General features: G+C 45.0%; 1 protein-coding gene across 2 annotated transcripts in view; it reads right to left on the bottom strand.

Annotated features, from left to right (window-relative positions):
• Positions 1-19,359, bottom strand: part of GNPTAB (N-acetylglucosamine-1-phosphate transferase subunits alpha and beta) — a 106,851-nt gene that overhangs the window by 7,510 nt on the left and 79,982 nt on the right. For both annotated transcript variants that reach the window (XM_069764278.1, XM_069764277.1), the window contains exons 16-18: positions 19,177-19,290; positions 16,602-16,687; positions 3,259-3,357 (exon numbers count right to left, since the gene is read on the bottom strand). In XM_069764278.1, coding sequence (XP_069620379.1) covers positions 3,259-3,357; positions 16,602-16,687; positions 19,177-19,290 — 299 coding nt within the window. The remainder of the gene's footprint in view (positions 1-3,258; positions 3,358-16,601; positions 16,688-19,176; positions 19,291-19,359) is intronic.

Below are 19,359 nucleotides of genomic sequence, written 5' to 3'. Positions count from 1 at the left end.
GTAAATTGTACATTCACACTGAAGGCATCAAAACTATGAATTAACACATGTGGAATTATATACTTAACAAAAAAGTGAGAAACAACTGAAATTATGTCTTCTATTCTAGGTTCTTCAAAGTAGCCACCTTTTGCTTTGATGACTGCTTTGCACACTCTTGCCAATCTCTTGATGAGCTTCAAGAGGTAGTCACCAGGAATGGTCTTCCAACAATCTTGAAGGAGTTCCCAGAGATGCTTAGCACTTGTTGGCCCTTTTGCCTTCACTCTGCAGTCCAGCTCACCCCAAACCATCTATCTCGATTGGGTTCAGGTCTGGTGACTGTGGAGGCCAGGTCATCTGGCGTAGCACCACATCACTCTCCTTCTTGGTCAAATAGCCCTTACACTGCCTGGAGGTGTGTTTGGGGTCACTGTCCTGTTGAAAAATAAATGATGGTCCAACTAAACACAAACAGGATGGAATAGCATGCCGCTGCAAGATGCTGTGGTAGCCATACTGGTTCAGTATGCCTTCAATTTTGAATAAATCCCCAACAGTGTCATCAGCAAAGCACCATCACACCTCCTCCTCCATGCTTCACAATGGGAACCACGCATGTAAAGTCCATCTGTTCACCTTTTCTGCATCGCACAAAGACACGGTGGTTGGAACCAAAGATCTCAAATTTGGACTCATCAGACCAAAGCACAGATTTCCACTGGTCTAATGTCTATTCCATGTGTTCTTTAGCCCAAACAAGTCTCTTCTGCTTGTTGCCTGTCCTTAGCAGTGGTTTCCTAGCAGCTATTTTACCATGAAGGCCTGCTGCACAAAGTCTCCTCTTAACAGTTGTTGTAGAGATGTGTCTGCTGCTAGAACTCTGTGTGGCACTGACCTGGTCTCTAATCTGAGCTGCTGTTAACCTGCGATTTCAGAGGCTAGTGACTCTGATAAACTTATCCTCCGAAGCAGAGGTGACTCTTGGTCTTCCTTTCCTGGGGCGGTCCTCATGTGAGCCAGTTTGTTTGTAGTGTTTGATGGTTTTTGCCACTGCACTTTGGGGGCACTTTCAAAGTTTTCCCAATTTTTCAGACTGACTGACCTTCATTTCTTAAACTAATGATGGCCACTCGTTTTTCTTTACTTAGAATTTGTATTATGGCAAGAAAAAAGCAGCTAACAGTCTATTCAGTAGGACTATCAGCTGTGTATCCACCAGACTTCTGCACAACACAACTTATTTAACCTGACAGGGCAGACCTGGGAAGTGAAAACCATTCCCGGTGACTGCCTCTTGAAGCTCATCAAGAGAATGCCAAGAGTGTGCAAAGCAGTCATCAAAGCAAAAGGTGACTGCTTTGAAGAACCTAGAATATAAGACATAATTTCAGTAGTTTCACACTTTTTGGTTAAGTATATAATTCCACATGTGTTAATTCATAGTTCTGATGCCTTCAGTGTGAATGTACAATTTTCATAGAAGGTGTGTCCAAACACTTGGTCTCTACTGTGTGTGTGTCTGTTATATTATATATAATATATTATATATATAATATAACACACACACACAGTACAGACCAAGTGTTAGGACACACCTTCTATGAAAATTGTACATTCACACTGAAGGCATCAGAACTATGAATCGGGCCACAATCTAGTGTGCATATGTGTATATATATAAATATATATATTTAACACACACACACACATATACACACACTAGATGGTGGCCCGATTCTAAAGCATCGGGTATTCTAGAATATGCATGTCCACGTAGTATATTGCCCAGCGACGTAGTATATTGCCCAGCGACGTAGTATATTGCCCAGCGACGTAGTATATTGCCCAGTCACGTAGTATATTGCCCAGCGACGTAGTATATTGCCCAGTCACGTAGTATATTGCCCAGCGACGTAGTATATTGCCCAGCGACGTAGTATATTGTCCAGCCCCGTAGTATATTGCCCAGCCTTGTAGTATACAGCACAGTGGCACGTAGGATATTGCCCAGTGACGTACTATATTACCGAGCCACGTATGTCACAGGTTAAAAAAATAAAAAAATAAACATACTCACCTAACGATCCGAGGGCCCCTTGTAGTTGAACATACTCACCATTAGGGTTAAGCGACCTTGACTTTTTTAGGGTCGAGCTGGGTTTCGACTATCTCAAAAGTCGAGTCGAGTGAAATCGGCCGATTATGGCGAAAAGTCGAGGATCGACCGAAACACGAAACCCAACCAATGCAAAACCAATGGGAATATTTTTTTTTTTTTTTTTTCCTCTCTCTCTCTCTCTCTCTCTCTCTCCCTTCATTGGCTGAAAAAAATGGCGCCAAGCGCGTCATACGAAACGCGACTTTGGCACGAAAGTCGCGTACCGCATGGCCGACCCCACACAGGAATCGGGTCGGGTTTCATGAAACCCAACTTTGCCAAAAGTCGGCGACTTTTGAAAATGAACGATCCGTTTCGCTCAACCCTACTCACCATTCTTGTCGCTGCTCCTCAGCATCCCATCTCTCCGCCTCCTGGGATCCTGTGCAGATGGGCGCGCGGCTGCTGCCATCTTGCGTTCCCACGATGCTTTGCAAAATTACCCATATGACTTAGCGGTCTCGCGAGACCGCTAGGTCTTATGGGTAATTTCGCAAAGCTTCGCCGGGAAAGGAAGATGTCGGCAGGCGCGAGCGGTTGAGCGGACAACGGAGGGTGAGTATAGCAGGTTTTTTTGTTTTTGTACTATTTTTAACATTACTTTCTGTTACTATTGATGCCGCATAGGCAGCATCAATAGTAAAAGGTTGGGGACACAGGGTTAATAGCGGCGGTAACGGAATGCGTTACCGCCGGCATTAACCCTGTGTTAGCGGTGACCGGAGGGGAGTATGGAGCGTGCGGGGAGCGGAGCGCCGGGGACACAGTGCGGGGAGCGGAGCGCCGGGGACAGTGACTGCGGGGAGCGGGCGTCGGGCACTGACTGCGGGGAGCGGAGCACCGGGGACACCGACTGCAGGGAGCGGAGCGCCGGGGACAGTGACTGCGGGGAGTATGGAGCGGCCATTTTCTTCCAGACTGTGCCCATCGCTGATTGGTCGTGGCTGTTTTGCGGCGACCAATCAGCGACTTGGATTTCCAAGATAGACAGAGGCCAGGACCAATGAATATCCGTGACAGAAGGACAGACAGACGGAAGTACCCCTTAGACAATTATGTATATAGATTCCTGAACAACTCCTTTTATACTTTTCTTAGAGCTCCTTAAAAATTCTTACCTGGGGTTTTTCCTTATATCATCTAACTGGCCGACCACATGGGATACATTAGTACGAATCATTTTGAATGCAATGTCTTCTTCCCCCATAATTTCAAACCTTAAATAAAGATTAAATAAAGAGTGTATTAATTACCACATTATATAAGCCATGATTCACATTACTATTTTCAAATCGGCATTTGCATGTAAAAGTTATTATTTAGCAAAAATTTTGCAAACATCAGTACACTCTCAGTGGGTAAGATAAATGATTGTAATCGTTACAATGGCACTTAACCCCTTAGTGACAGAGCCAATTTGGTACTTAAAGAGACTCTGTCACCTGAATTTGGCGGGCTCTGTTAATGGTCAGATGGGCGGTGTTTTCTGTTCTTTCATGCACCCCTTCCTTTCCCGCTGGCCGCAATATTGTCTTGAATTTGATTAGGTTTCCTCCGTAGTACACGTGTGCGCAGTGCAATCTCGCCTTGCGCACGCGCAGTATGCTTTGCCCAACTGCGGGCAAAGCCGAAAAGCATTAATGCGCATGTGCCGGCGCACTATGTCCCGGAACACAGCAAAATACTTCCGGGACATAGTGCGCCGGCACATGTGCACTAATGTTTTTTGGCTTTGCCCGCAGTTGGGCAAAGCATACTGCACGTGCGCAAGGCGAGATTGCACTGCGCACGCGTGTACGCCTGGTGCCTAGAACTCAAGAAACCTCGATAGGGAGATAGGCCGACATCTAAGGCTGGAGTCACACTCGGCGTAAGACAATACGGTCCGTATATTACGGCCGTAATACGCTGAAAAGTCCCCAAAATAGTGCTCCGTAGCTCCTCTGTAGGCAGGGTGTGTCAGCGTATTTTGTGCATGGCATCCTCCGTATGTAATCCGTATGGCATCTGTACTGCGTGTTTTTCTCGCAGGCTTGCAAAACCGACATACGGCTATACAAGGGATCCATGTGTAAAAAAAAAAAAAAAAAACATATATGTGTGTGTGTGTGTGTGTGTGTGTGTGTGTGTGTATGTCAGTGGACACATATATATATTATTACTTCATACAGCGCTAGATAGCTTTAATGCCAGTAATTCAATTACCGGCTTTTGCTATCTCCTTCCTAAACCCGACATGATATGACACATGGTTTACATACAGTAAACCATCTCATATCACCATTTTTTTTTGCATATTCCACACTACTAATGTTAGTAGTGTGTATGTGCAAAATTTGGCCGTTCTAGCTATTAAATTAAAGGGTTAAATGGCGGAAAAAATTGGCGTGGGCTCCCGCGCAATTTTCTCCGCCAGAGTAGTAAAGCCAGTGACTGAGGGCAGATATTAATAGCCTGGAGAGGGTCCATGGTTATTGCCCCGCTCCCCCCCTGGCTAAAAACATCTGCCCCCAGCCACCCCAGAAAAGGCACATCTGGAAGATGCGCCTATTCTGGCACTTGGCCACTCTCTTCCCATTCCCGTGTAGCGGTGGGATATGGGGTAATGAAGGGTTAACCCCTTCACGACCGGGGGATTTTTCGTTTTTCCGTGTTCGGAGAAAATTGCGCGGGAGCCCACGCCAATTTTTTCCGCCATTTAACCCTTTAATTTAATAGCTAGAACGGCCAAATTTTGCACATACACACTACTAACATTAGTAGTGTGGAATATGCAAAAAAAATGGGGATATGAAATGGTTTACTGTATGTAAACCATGTCTCATATCATGTCGGGTTTAGGAAGGAGATAGCAAAAGCCGGCAATTGAATTACCGGCCTTAAAGCTATCTAGCGCTGTATGAAATAAATAATATATATACATATATGTGTCTACTGACTAATTATATATATATATATATATATATATATATATATATATATATATATATATATATATATATATATATATATATATATATATATATATATATATATACCTATTCTATGTGTACACATTTATTCTACCGATTCTATTGTAAGCTGTCAGTGTGATTTTACTGTACACCGCACTGAATTGCCGGCTTTTCTCTTTAACACCGCTGCGTATTTCTCGCAAGTCACACTGCTGGTCCGTGTGTAATCCGTATTTTTGGGGCTTCCATAGACTTTCATTGGTGTTTTTTTTTGCGCAATACGGTGCCAAACGCAGCATTCTGCGATTTTCTACGGCCGTAGAAAGCCGTATAATACTGATCAGTAAAATACGGCAGATAGGAGCAGGGGCATAGAGAATAATTGGGACGTTTGTTAGGTGAGTTTTACGGACGTATTTTATGCGCTCATACGTCCGTAAAACTCGCTAGTGTGACGCCGGCCTAACACGGAAGGACTCCTGGATGGTGTAACGAATCCAGCAGGCCAACAAGGCCGATGAAATGGCTAAATCCTTCCTGTGACCGTCAGGAAGCCTTCTTCTTATCGTCAGGAAGCCCAAATAAAAGCGTCCAACCTTCGGAAGGATGCCGTCCTCGAGACGTACCTACTCAGAGAACTCACTTCGTCCAGAATATGGGGAATCCATTTTGCTTTGTCGACTGGTGCCAAAAGAGATGAGGGAAGAACGATGCCCTCATAACAGTGGGAATACAATACCACCTTGGTAACAAGGGACAGGGATGGCCTGAGGACAACCTTGCCTTGAAGGTAATAAGGGAAAAAAAGTCCGAAAGAACAGAGCAGCTAGCTGCAAAGAGTCGCCCGGATGACGAGATCGCAGAGAAAAAAGGGTGACCTTCCCTGATCGTAAAGTCTGTCCGGATCAAAAGGAGTCTACTGTAAGATTCCCAGGACCATTAAGGTCCCAAAGATCTAACGGTATGCGGTAGGGATGAACCACATGTGAAAACTCCCTGCGAGGAAGTCCCTACTTACAGTTTTGTTGCAATAAGATGGAAAAATACTAATTACGCAAACAAAAACAAAAAAAACGGACGTGGTCAGTGCGGATCTCCCAGGATCACTGGGGCCCTTCCTGCTTCCGAAAGGCTCTCGGAAGTAGTGGAAGAGGGGTTAAGGAAACTGGTACCATGGAAGAACCAGAGCATGCACTGCGATGGCTTTTGGATCTCAAGGCCAAACCATGAACTAGAGTACATTGGCGTTCAGTCTGGACGCCATCCGACTACATCTGGAGTGTTCCAGAGAACGCAGATCTGATGGAAGACTTCCGGGTGAAGTTCCAACTCACTTGAGGCGGGACTCTAACGGCGTCTGCCGTCTAGAGCTCTACTTCTGGGATGTGCAGCGCCGAGATCACCTGAATGATAGATCTCGACCCATCAGAGAATGTGAGGTACCTCGACCATGACGCCTGACTGTGGGTACCTGCTAGATGATTGACGTATGGCACAGCCGTGGCATTGTCCTATTGAATTCGGATGGGGTGACCTGCCAGAAGGCAGTGGACTTGCTTTAGAATTAGCCATACCGTTCAGATCCCCAGAACAATGATCAGAAGAGGACTGGCATCAGTAGTCACTAATAACCATTGAACCGGGAGAAAGGATCTCCCCTGGATGAGGAAGGAGCTCAGAGACTACCCTCTGAAATCCTGTTTGACCTGCAGAAAATGAGAGGAGTAAAGGAACCAGCTTCCATTGTCGTCACCATTTTCCCTCGGAACCCTCCTAGCAAATCGAATGGAATGAAGGGATGTGTGAACAAGTGTGCGAGCTCCCTGTTGAAGGGCCATGACCTTGTATCAAGGGAGAATTACCAATCTTCTGGAAGTGTCCAGGATCATCTTGAAAAATATAGATAGATATCTGCTGGGCTCGAAATGAGAAAAAACTTGTCTAAGATTAGCTGCCAGCCCATGTGAGAAAGGGTATCGCAAGAGATCTAGACGACTCAGCGCAGTCCTGGAAGAGCGGCTAAAAAGTCGACCAGATACGGAGGATGACCATGCCTCTAGGGTGCAAGAGGAACATGACAGCCGCCATAACCCTTGCGAACACTATGGGTGCGGTAGCAAGGCCGAAGGACAAGGTCGTGATTTGAAAATGCTGTTCTCGAATGGAAAAGCGAAGGAATTTTTGAAGAGGGAAAAAATAGGAATGTGAAGGTAAGCATCCCGAATGTCAGTGGATGCCAAAAAGTCCAACTTTGTCTGGTGAAGTAGTGGCTGAGCGGAGGAAGTCCATCCGAAGAAGGGGAACCTTGTCAAGCTTGGTAGAAGTTTGAGGTCCAGGATCGGTCTTACTTTTCGGTCCCCTTTTTGGAACCAAGATCTCTTAGGCTGGGTTCCCATTGCGTTATGGGACCGCGTTTAACGGACAGTGTTGCACGGCGAAATTAACGCCGTGCAACGCGTCCGTTAACGCGCCCATTGAAGGCAATGGGAACGTGCTTCACTAGCGCGTGCCATGTTCGGCACGCGCTAGCGACGCGCCGGTGTTTCCTGGCGCGCCGCGGACGCTGCAAGCAGCGTCCGGGGCGCGCCCGCGGTCCGTTCCCCGCTCTCGCAGATCGGGGATCTGCGAGAGCGGGGACGTTACCGCGACCCCGACCGCAGCCCCATAGAAAACATTGCGTTAACGCAATCCGCTAGCGCTAAACGGATTGCACTAACGCAATGTGACCCTAGCCTTAGCTCTAGACCGTCCTGGTCAACTCATCCACTGCTGGTTGGGTCTATAGGAAACATGCAAGCCTTTGTTCCTGTGTGGGGAACGCTCCCAACTTCTCACCGAATAACCGATCACCCTGGTAAGGGAGTGATGTCAGAGGCTTTTTGTACGCAGAGTACACTTCCATTCTCTGAGCTATAAAGTCCTTCTGAGTGTAATGGCATTTGCTGCTGACAGCGCCGCGCAAATAGCCGCATCCGAGAGGAGTGAAGCAGCTAGTCTCCCACTCAAGAAATTTGATTGACCAGCTGTACTGTCTTCGGGAGAAGGTTACTGCTGTGAATCAAGGAAGTTAAAGGTCTCCGACCAGGAGACCATTGCTGTAGCAACCCCTGTGGCGGCTAAGGAAGAGTACAGAGCTGAACCCGAGGCCGCAAGACAGAACTAACCAGATTTGCTATCTGACAGTCCGCTGTATTTTTAATTGATGACCCATCGGGCAGGGATACTGGAAGGTATACCACAGGAGATTCTACCCGGTTAATATGCCAAGTGGCAGAATGCACGGCTGCATCAGGAAGGTCAGGATAGCAGTCTCTTGCAATCGCCACTCTCTTGACAGTGCGGAGTTAAAATGATGAACCTTCAATCCACCATCCTCTTAACAGGGAAGTGGAGAGGGATCGTCCGCCTTCTTGCATCATCTGCTGAATAGTGGTGATGCAGAGGGGGACGTTCGGACGCCAAAAAGGGTGCCTCTGTACATCCACAAAGTTCAGGTCACTGGGTGGACAGGGCTGGTTGTCCGGTGTTAGGCAGAAGAGGATACATGGAGGTGACACTCCTCGTCTATTGATGGTGTGGGGAGATTGGTGCCCTTTAAAAGGACCCATTGCCCCTAAGAATCAGACCAGGCATGACATTCCCACGTCCTAGGGGGGTATACATAGAGGGGACACCCCACGTGTTCGCATATTAGCTGAAAAAGGAAACCGAGCTTGCAGAGGCTTCTGTCCAGTGAATCGCTTTTCCGGACGCTCCCTGTCCGGGTGAATGGCAAATGCTCTGCTGTGAGTTTAGTCTCCTTATGAGGGACACTGCGTGATCTAGAGTAGAACCGAAGTCCTCGTCAATCTACAGACATTGGTTGATGATGTCAATAGGCGAATCCATCCTTTTCCGAAGTTCTGGTGAGTCCAGAACCAAAGCAATATCCAATCCATATTCAGAGTCTTGTTCTCAGCAAATCATTGGTGTGGAATCAGGAAATGAAACTTCCGTTTTCTAGACGTCTGTACGTTTCTAGAATACTTGCGGCCCGTGCTAGCCGATGGCTCGCATGAAGGAGAGGGATCATCTATATCGGTCCTGCGAGCACTCCAAGCCACAGACGGTTCACGGAGGGATTCAATCTCTTGGTCAGAGAAGCCATGGATTTCGGCTACAGCAGTGACAAAGCCCACTCAGGGAACTAGGTACTCTGGGATAAGCTGGGATCGGCGGCGGAGGGCTCCTGAGCTCATTTAGGGTGACCAGTGACTGGTCATGTGCCTTTAAGACAGGAAATATTGGTCATGAGCCTTTAAGACCAGGAATACTGGTCATGTTCCTTTAAGACTAGGGAATACTGGTCATGTGCCTTTAAGCACAGAGCGAAGATGCAGGGGAGGAGAGCAGTACTTTCTTACCCGGTTGCATGTGCCTCTTCAATGCAAACCATCGCCCGTGACTTCCAAGAATAGGCCCAAGCCGGGGCCTAAATTTGTGCAGCCGGCAGGAGCAATACCAGGGGTAGAATATAGGGACGTTGCTGGTTGGTCGAGAGAAGCGAGCGTTCCCGTGCTAGGTGAGAAGCGCCAGGAAAGATGGGCGGAGCTGCTTTAGCATGCCATAGTGTGGGCGCGGCTTCTGGGATGCAGCTTACACATCGGTCGAAGCCGGGGGCCGGCCGGAGCGTTACTTCAGGGATGTGGGCCACTGGGAAGCCATGGCTGAGACTGCCTGTCAGCATGTGAATATCCCACTGCAGAGGCCCACCACTGACTGGATCCACTCACCATCGTTGCGCGTCCCGGCATGGAGCCGCCGCGGAAGACTGGGTTTCAGCACCGAGAAAAGTGCGCGCACTCTACTGTTCTGCTGCAGGTCAGGTATTGCAGCGTGGACGGTGCAGGGATAGAGGGATAAACCTCAATCCACCATCCCTTTGTTAGGGAGGTGGAGAGGAACCGTCCGCCTCCTTATGCCATCCGCTTTAACAGTGGTGGGACAGTGGGGGCTGCTCGGACGCCGAAGAGAGGGTGCCTCTGTACATCCACGGAGTTCAGCCCCCGGGTGGACAGGGCCAGTTGTCCGGCAAAAGGCCTGGCTGGGGAAGAGGGTACGTGGAGGCGACACTCCATGTGCTCGTCCGTACAGGGAGTGGAGAGATCTGTGCCCTTGAAGGGACCTGTCGCTCCTAAGAATCAGCTCAGGCGTGGCACGTCGCAGGAGAGGGTATGGAGAGGCGACACTCTCCGTGCTCGCCTATTGATGGTTCGGGAAGATCGGAGCCTTGAAAAGATCCGTCGCCCCTTCATTGTAAAAAGTAAAATTAAAAATGTAAAAAGGTAAAAATAAAATAATAAGAGTTTTGGGTCTCAATAGCAGACCCATCCATGTGCCTCCTACGGACACTAAGCAAGAACTGGTTAGCTGAGAGCCAGCAGGAGGGTGTATACTGCAGGGGAGGAGCTAACTTTCTTTGTATCACTTAGCGTCAGCCTCCTAGTGGCAGCAGCATACACCCACGGTCTGCGGCCCCCAATGAGGCGAAGGTGAAAAACACTTATTTTATTATTTTTAGCTGGGTGATAAAGGGGGGTTTGATTTACTATTTTTTATTTTGATCACTGTAATAGGAAATATCACAGTGATCAAAATGAACCAATAGGAAAAATTTCCTATTGTTGCCGGGTGCCATCTCGGCGTGCGCACTGTGCATGTGCCTGCCATTTTCTCCTGGAAGATGCCGGCGGGACTTCATGGGGGGTTGCAGGGACAATGGAGGTACTGGGGGGTGATCGGGGGACCCTAATTCTCTCTCCTCTGATGAGCAATCACATAAGAGAGAAATTAAATGGAAAATCTGACTTTCTTTTTTTGCGGTCACTGTTATACCGTTAATAATGGCGATTGCAACACCGGGGTCGGTAAAAACCGACCCGAATCATGTTCTCTGGTGTCTCAGCTATCCCCGGAGAAATTACGACTCTGGGGGGTGCTATACCCTTATTCTTCAAAGCCGTTAAAAAGCGGCGCAGTGGCATAAGTACCCTTAACTGCCGCCGTTAAAAGGCGTATCAGAGGTCGTTAAGGAGTTAAAAGGCTGGGCACCAGTCAAAATTACTGTTATTGTGCACAGTTAAGCAAGTTGAAGATGAAATGATCTCTAAAAGGGTTAAAGTTAACAAAGTTACATTTCCTTTGTATTTTAGGCAAAAAAAAACCCAAAACTTTCATCATTTACATTTTAAATATTGCAAAAAAAGAAAATGGGCAGATGCAAAAGTTTGGACATCCTGCATGGTTAGTACCTAACAAAATAGGAGGACACGGAGTACATAAGTGCATATAAAAATTTTTTGTAATTTTGTCTATCAAAAGATATATGTATAAAAACCATCACAATACAAAAACCACATTCAGGGAAACACAGAAATATTGAGGTCACTGTCTATAGTTGTATGACCATGCACTCGCATATGATATCAAACAATCACATGGATTCGGTATTATTATTTCAATGCACCAATACGGGTCAAAAAGGCACTAGGTCAGGCAATCATATCTATATATGTATTTGTATCAAAATGTACATGTAACATAATTCATAAGACCGTGCCAAAACCAGATAAGCTGTATCCCACCTGAGGCATGAAGGTGCTGCAACCAGTGTCTATTACAAATTTGCACATGCCCCGCAATCTACCCAGAAAGGGAAAGAGGGAAGAAAAAAAAAAGGTGCTATGGTGCAGAGTGTCAGGGGAAGGTACCATTCCATGGAGCAAATGTATTTAGTTGAAGTAATCAGGGGGGTCAATGTCTTGCTTCTGGGTAAGGACCGATGAGCGATAGGTATAGTATAAAAAATAAATAAAAAAAACATCTGGAGTGCAAATTATCCTAGAATAGTTTGTGAATTCCATATACACAGCCCCTAAGTGCTAGAATAGCAGAATCCCCCTTCAAGTGACCTCATTTTGGAAATTATGCCTCTTTGGGAATTTATCTACAGGTGTAGTGACGATTTTGACTTCATGGGTGTTTTCCAGAAACAAGCAGCAGTGGATGTTGATGAGGGAAAATTGCAAACTGCTGTTGTAGTGACCAGTACATTGTAGTGACCAGCACATTGTACTCAGCTTGTGCTTCTGTAGACATGCTCCCGTAAATTAGGCGAGCTCTCCTCTCTACAGAAATGGCAAACATATGGACGCTAAGGTTTAGGCACACTGTGATGCTCAGAAGGGAGGAGAGCTTAGAATTCACTGGATATATTTCTATTGACAGATTTTGGATCTGAATAGGGACTTACTTCTTTTGTGGCTTGAGTTGAAGCTTTGGTTTGGAACATTTTACATAACATTTGGGATCACATTTATTCGGCGCTCTATGCTGAGCACTTATAATCGGGGTTTACATCTATAACTCTGAGTGACGTGATTCAGATAAAACACCCGAAGGGTCTATTTACTATAATGAGTCAGTAGAGTTACTGTGGACTCCATCTGGTCACTGTTCACCGTTGTCCTTCTTTTCAAAAGTGTACAAAACTGTGGCTGACTGCACTTTTATGCATCCCTATAAAGGTGAACACAGCCGGATCACAGGTCAGATGGCATCCAGACTGCCTCATTATAAGAATCTACCGCTGGTGGTTCTGTCTGAATTATGTTTTTCAGAGATTTATATGGAAACTCCTGGTGTAAGTGCTCAGCACAGGATAAATGTGAGCCAAACCCTACTGCAATCTTTGGGAGGCAGAATGACCAAATCAACAGCAGGTAAAGAATTCGTATTATTTATTTTTCACGCCATTCCTCGTGCGGTATAAGTGATTACTGACATTATTCTTCGGGTCGGTGTGGTACTGCAATACCAGATTTACATAGTTTTCTTTGTTTGGTTGCTGACACACATTAAAAGACGTTGTTTTTGTATCGCCATATTTTGAAAGTTATGATTTTTCCATATTTTGTCCAACAGTCATGTGATGGCTTATTTTTTGCGGAATGAGTCGTCGTTTTTATTTGTGACATGTTCAGGCACATGACAATTTTTGATGGCTTTTTATTCCGATTTTTGGCAGAACGAATGAACAAACATCAGAAATTCAGGAATTTTTTTTATGCCGTTCTGCATGTGGTAAAATTGATGAGGCAGCTTTATTCTTCGGGTCAGTTTTTATGTTTTGGCACTTTTACAATAAAACTATTTTACGGAAACAATTACCGTATTTTTCAGAGTATAAGACGACCCCCAACTTTTCGGGGGTCATCTTATACGGCGTGTACAGGGAGCGGTCCCGGATGCACCGCTGAGAACCAGGAAAACTCCGGGGGCCGTCGGAAGGTAAGTATATATATATATATATATATATATATATATATATATATATATATATATATATATATATATATATATATATTTTTTTTTTACACGAATATGTAACCCAGGGCCTGAAGGAGAGTCTCCTCTCCTTCAGACCCTGGGAACCATCTGGGACCGCTCCCTGCACCATATGCGGCGACCTCAGAGCTCCGCACATGCTGTACCCGGCGTATAAGACGACCCCCTACTTTTGAGAAGATTTTCAGGGGTTAAAAAGTCGTCTTATGCATCGGAAAATAAGGTACTATTTTTGCACTGCTTTATTCTTAGAGCTATAACTTATTAATTTTTCTGCTGATGAAGCTGTATGGTTTTTTGCAAGACAAAATGACGTTTTCAGCGGACCATAATAATTTACATAATAATTATTTACATTCATCTTTTTTATCATGTTTTATAAACTTTTTGTTTGGTGGTATGACAAAGCATTGTTTATTTTTTACGGTGTTCACTAAAGGGGTTAAACTAGTGGGACAGTTTTATTAGTCAGGTCGTTCCAGATGCGGAGCTACCAAATATGCGTACTTTTTTGTTTATTTATTTTCTCATAAAAATATTTATGGGAGATATATACACTGCTCAAAAAAATAAACGGAGCACTAAAATCCCACATCCTAGCTATCACTGAATGAAATATTCCAGTTGTAAATCTTTATTCATTACATAGTGGAATGTGTTGAAAACAATAAAACTTAAAAATGATCAATGTAATTCAGAACTAATATCCTACGAAGGTCTGTAGTTGGAATGCTGCTCAAAATCAAAGTGGAAAATGAAGTTACAGGCTGATCCAACTTCAGAGGAAATGCCTCAAGACAAGGAAATGATACTCAGTAGTGTGTGTGGCCTCCACGTGCCTGTATGATCTCCCTGCATGCTCCTGATGAGGTGGCGGATGGTCTCCTGAGGGATCACCTCCCAGACCTGGATTAAAGCATCCGCCAACTCCTGGACAGTCTGTGGTGCAACGTGACGTTGGTGGATGGTGAGAGACATGATGTCCCAGATGTGCTCAATTGGATTCAGGTCTGGGGAACGGGCGGGCCAGTCCATTGCTTCAACGCCTTCATCTTGCAGGAACTGCTGACAGACTCCAGCCACATGAGGTCTGGCATTGTCCTGCATTAGGATAAACCCAGGGCCAACCGCACCAGTATATGGTCTCACAAGTGGTCTGAGGATCTCATCTCGGTACCTAATGGCTCTCAGGCTACCTTTGGCGAGCACATGGAGGGCTGTGCAGCCCTTCAAAGAAATGCCACCCCACACCATTACTGACCCACTGCCAAACCGTCAATGCTGAAGGATGTTGCAGGCAGATCGCTCTCCACGGCGTTTCCAGACTCTGTCACATATGCTCAGTGTGAACCTGCTTTCATCTGTGAAGACCACAGGGCGCCAGTGGCGAATTTGCCAATCCTGATGTCCTGTGGCAAATGCCAAGCATCCTGCACGGTGTTGGGCTGTGAGAATAACCCCATCTGTGGACATCAGGCAATCAGACCATCCTCATGGAGTCGGTTTCTAACCGTTTGTGCAGACACATGCGCATTTGTGGCCTGCTGGAGGTCATTTTGAAGGGCCCTGGCAGTGCTCCTCCTTGCACAAAGGCCGAGGTAGCGGTCCTGCTGCTGGAGTGTTGCCCTCCTACAGCCCCTTCCACGTCTCCTGGTGTACTGGCCTGTCTCCTGGTAGCGCCTCCAGCCTCTGGACAATACACTGACAAGACACAGCAAACCTTCTTGCCACGGCTCGTATTGATGTGCCATCCTCATCCTGGATGAGCTGCACTACCTGAGCCACTTGTGTGGGTTATAGAGTCCGTCTCATGCTACTACGAGTGTGAAAGCACAACCAACATTCAAAAGTGACCAAAACATCAGCCAGAAAGCATTGGTACTGAGATGTGGTCTGTGGTCCCCACCTGCAGAACCACTCCTTTATTGAGTGTGTCTTGATAATTGCCAATAATTTCCATCTGTTGTCTATTTAATTTGCACAACAGCATGTGAAATTGATTGTCAAACAGTGTTGCTTCCTAAGTGGACAGTTTGATTTCACAGAAGTTTGATTTAGGCTACTTTCACACTATAGCGTCGGAATCTCCCCATCGCAATGCGTCAGGCAGAGATTCAGACGCTAGCGTTTAACGCACTGCACAACGGAGGCAGCGGATGCATTTCTCCGGCGCATCCGCTGCCCCATTGTGAGGTGCGGGGAGGTGGGGGCGGAGTTCCGGCCGCGCATGCGCGGTCGGAAAAAGCGGTCCGTCAGGAGCAAAAAACGTTACATGCGTTTTATGCTCCCGACGGTCCGCCAAAGCACGACGCATCCGTCGCACGACGGATGCGACGTGTGGCAATCCGTCGCAATGCGTCGTCAATACAAGTCTATGGGGAAAAAACGCATCCTGCAAGCACTTTTGCAGGATGCGTTTTTTTCTGTAAAACGACGCATTGTGACGGATTGCAGTTCACGCTAGTGTGAAAGTAGCTTTTCTTGGAGTTATATTCTGTTGTCTAAGTGTTCCCTTTATATTTTTGAGCAGTGTATATATTTACATTTTTACAATTTTTTTAATTTTATCCCACGATGGGACTTTCACTTTTTCCGGTTGATCGCTTGCAAGGCATAGGAATGCAAGAGCATTACAGGAGTCCTATGCTTTACAGCACTGCACTGACAAACTTGTTTCATCATGCATTGAGGGAGATCCAGCAAGTTTGCTAGCTATGGCAACGACATCGGGTCACCATAGCAATTATGCCCCCTCCCCCCCGCGACGTTATGGGGGCGCTGATATAATGGCAGAGGGGGCTTGCAGCATTTAGGTAAAGTGCTGGAAGCGGTGCAAAATCAGCTGACACCTGGCAGCGATTGCTAACGCACAGCCCGTATGCTGGCGATCGCCATGACGTACCCATACATCCAAGGTCGTTAAGTAAGATAAGTTTGCTAGGCAATCCCTGCATGTATGGCAGCTGTCAAACAACCGTGGGACATGCAGCCTTGGCGACACAAGCATTTTTTCGAGCATGCTGAAATTACTCAATTAAGACAAGAGCATGCTCGGATAAAACCTTATCCAAGCACGCTCGCTCATCACTAATCTAGATGTAAAATTGACAAATGTCCCTTACCTGTATTTATTCTTATCTTTGTATGCCTTTCTTATCAGATCAGTAACCGGTTTACAATTAACCACTAGCTGTTTGGTCACCGGAGGCTATAAAAAAAAAAATTGATAACATTCACAAACATGAAAGCATACATGAACTCAATATAAATAGTAAACCAATAATCACATAGTAGCATAGTTAGCAAGGCGGAAAAAAGACATTTGTCCATCCAGTTCAGCCTATATTCCGTCAGAATAAATCCCCAGATCTACGTCCTTCTAAAGAACCTAGTAACTGTAAGATACAATATTGCTACACTCCAGGAAGACATCCAGGCCTCTCTTGAACCCCTCGACTGAGTTCGCCATCACCACCTCCTCAGGCAAGGAATTCCAGATTTTCACTGCCCCAACAGTAAAGAATCCTCTTCTATGTTTGTAGAAAAACCTTCTCTCCTCCAGACGCAGAGAATGCCCCCTTGTGACCGTCACCTTCCTTGGTATAAACAGATCCTCGGAGAGATATTTGTTTTGTCCCCTTATATACTTATACATGGTTATTAGATCACACTTCAGTCTTCTTTTTTTTTTAGACTAAATAATCCTAATTTCGCTAATCTATCTGGGTATTGTAGTTCTCCCATCCCCTTTATTAATTTTGTTTCCCTCCTTTGTACTCGCTCTAGTTCCATTATATCCTTCCTGAGCACCGATGACCAAAACTGTACACAGTACTCCATGTGCGGTCTAACCAGAGATTTGTACAGAGACAGTATAATGCTCTCATCATGTATATCCAGACCTCTTTTAATGCACCCCATGATCCTGTGTGCCTTGGCAGCCGCTACCTGGCACTGGCTGCTCAGGTAAGGTTTTCATTAACTAGGATCCCCAAGTCCTTCTCCCTGTCAGATTTACCCAGTGGTTTCCCGTTCAGTGTGTAATGGTGATTTTGATTCCTTCTTCCCATGTGTATAACCTTACATTTATCGTTGTTAAACTGCATCTGCCACCTTTTGGCCCAAGTTTCCAACTTATCCAGATCCATCTGTAGCAGAATACTATCTTCTCTCGTATTAACTGCTTTACATAGTTTTGTATCATCTGCAAATATTGATATTTTACTGTGTAAACCTTCTACCAGATCGGTAATAAATATGTTGAAGAGAATAGGTCCAAACACCGACCTCTGCGGTACCCCACTGGTCACAGCGACCCAGTTAGAGACTATACCATTTATAACCACCCTCTGCTTTCTATCACTAAGCCAGTTACTAACCCATTTACACACATTTTCCCCCAGACCAAGCATTCTCATTTTGTGTACCAACCTCTTGTGTGGCACGGTATCAAACGCTTTGGAAAAATCAAGATATATCACGTCTTGTATATATACAAGCTGATATATACAAGCTGATTCCGGACCACCTTACACATAAGGAAGGCGTTGTGATAAAAATGTACATTCAATTCAAGCTAAGAATCCCAAGTAGAAGACTACATTTTTTCCATTTTGCAGTTTTCCACAGCTGATGGTTACAATAGCCATCGGTGCAATAATAGAACACATTGGCTGGATTGGATCGCCACTCCTGAATACCCTTTTTTTTTTTTTTTTTTTTTACCTTGGAGTGACATATACATGTTCAAGCTGATGATTTGTGATACATGTTGACTCTGCATGAACAGCTTATCGTAGTTATTGGCTTGCAGTACAGAGTCCCACTGATTGGTAGACCCAGTCAGGAAAGTTGAATTAAGAGGCAGGATAAATGAATCATTACACATTACCTATTCAAATTAATGGAATGTCAATCTATAGCACAGATATGCCGGATCGTCACAGTGATTATTTACTTTCACTGTTAAAGTCCTTTAAAATTGTGCATTTCAGTTATTTTTATGTTTTAGTGAATAGAAATAACAATGCATAAAGAAAGCTGAGCATTTTTTAATTTAATGCACGTTTCTGAAAAATGATTTTTTTTGCAATAATCAAAGAAAATAGAACAAGTTAACAGTGAATCAGTCAGTGAGCTTGTTCTGATTGCTATGTCGGTAATTCTTATCTTTCTTTTGAACCATCTTCTAAGCTGATTTGTGACCTGTTGAAAGTTCATCTTTGATGTGGTCACAATTCATCTTAGAAGATTGCTCAGGGAAAGAGAAATATGGGTTACTGACCCGAGCTGTAAGGATCCGCTCACTGATAAATTCAACTTTTAACTTATTCTGCAATCTATGTCCTGTGATACACAGTCTATAGAAGCAACTAGTCCAACATTTTTAATGAAACTCTACTGCAAAAATGCTTTTCAACCCAAAATATATCAATTTAACTAAAAAATGCCCCATGTGTAAAAATCCTTTGAGACCACTGACCTCTGAAAAACGATCATGGCTTCATTGCTTGCAGTGCAACATATTAACAATTAATAGATAACCTATAATTGGGATTTTACTAGGATTTTTACATTCACGTCCTTATTTTATTATGGTGATGGTTGTTCTTATTAATATTAATATTCTTGTCACTGATTAAATGAAATTAATGAATACTATTTAAAAAAACATACAAGAAGAAAAATATTTTTTACCAAATTTGGATCGTAATAAGATTCTTGTGTTGCTGGAGCTACGGATTCCCCTGTGCTGTTCAGCTGGAGTGTTTTAGAGCAGTTAATAAGCATATGTTCCAAGCCAGTCAGATCCTAGAACACACAATTGTATGATAATAATCCAGAATCACAAAAAATGTGAACGTGTTAGGCTATGATCAC

Source organism: Ranitomeya imitator, chromosome 4 (assembly GCF_032444005.1).
Source record: "Ranitomeya imitator isolate aRanImi1 chromosome 4, aRanImi1.pri, whole genome shotgun sequence".
Taxonomy (NCBI): Eukaryota; Metazoa; Chordata; class Amphibia; order Anura; family Dendrobatidae; genus Ranitomeya; species Ranitomeya imitator.
The sequence above is the reverse complement of the archived record's forward strand: the minus strand, read 5'-3'. Positions and strand labels throughout refer to the sequence as shown.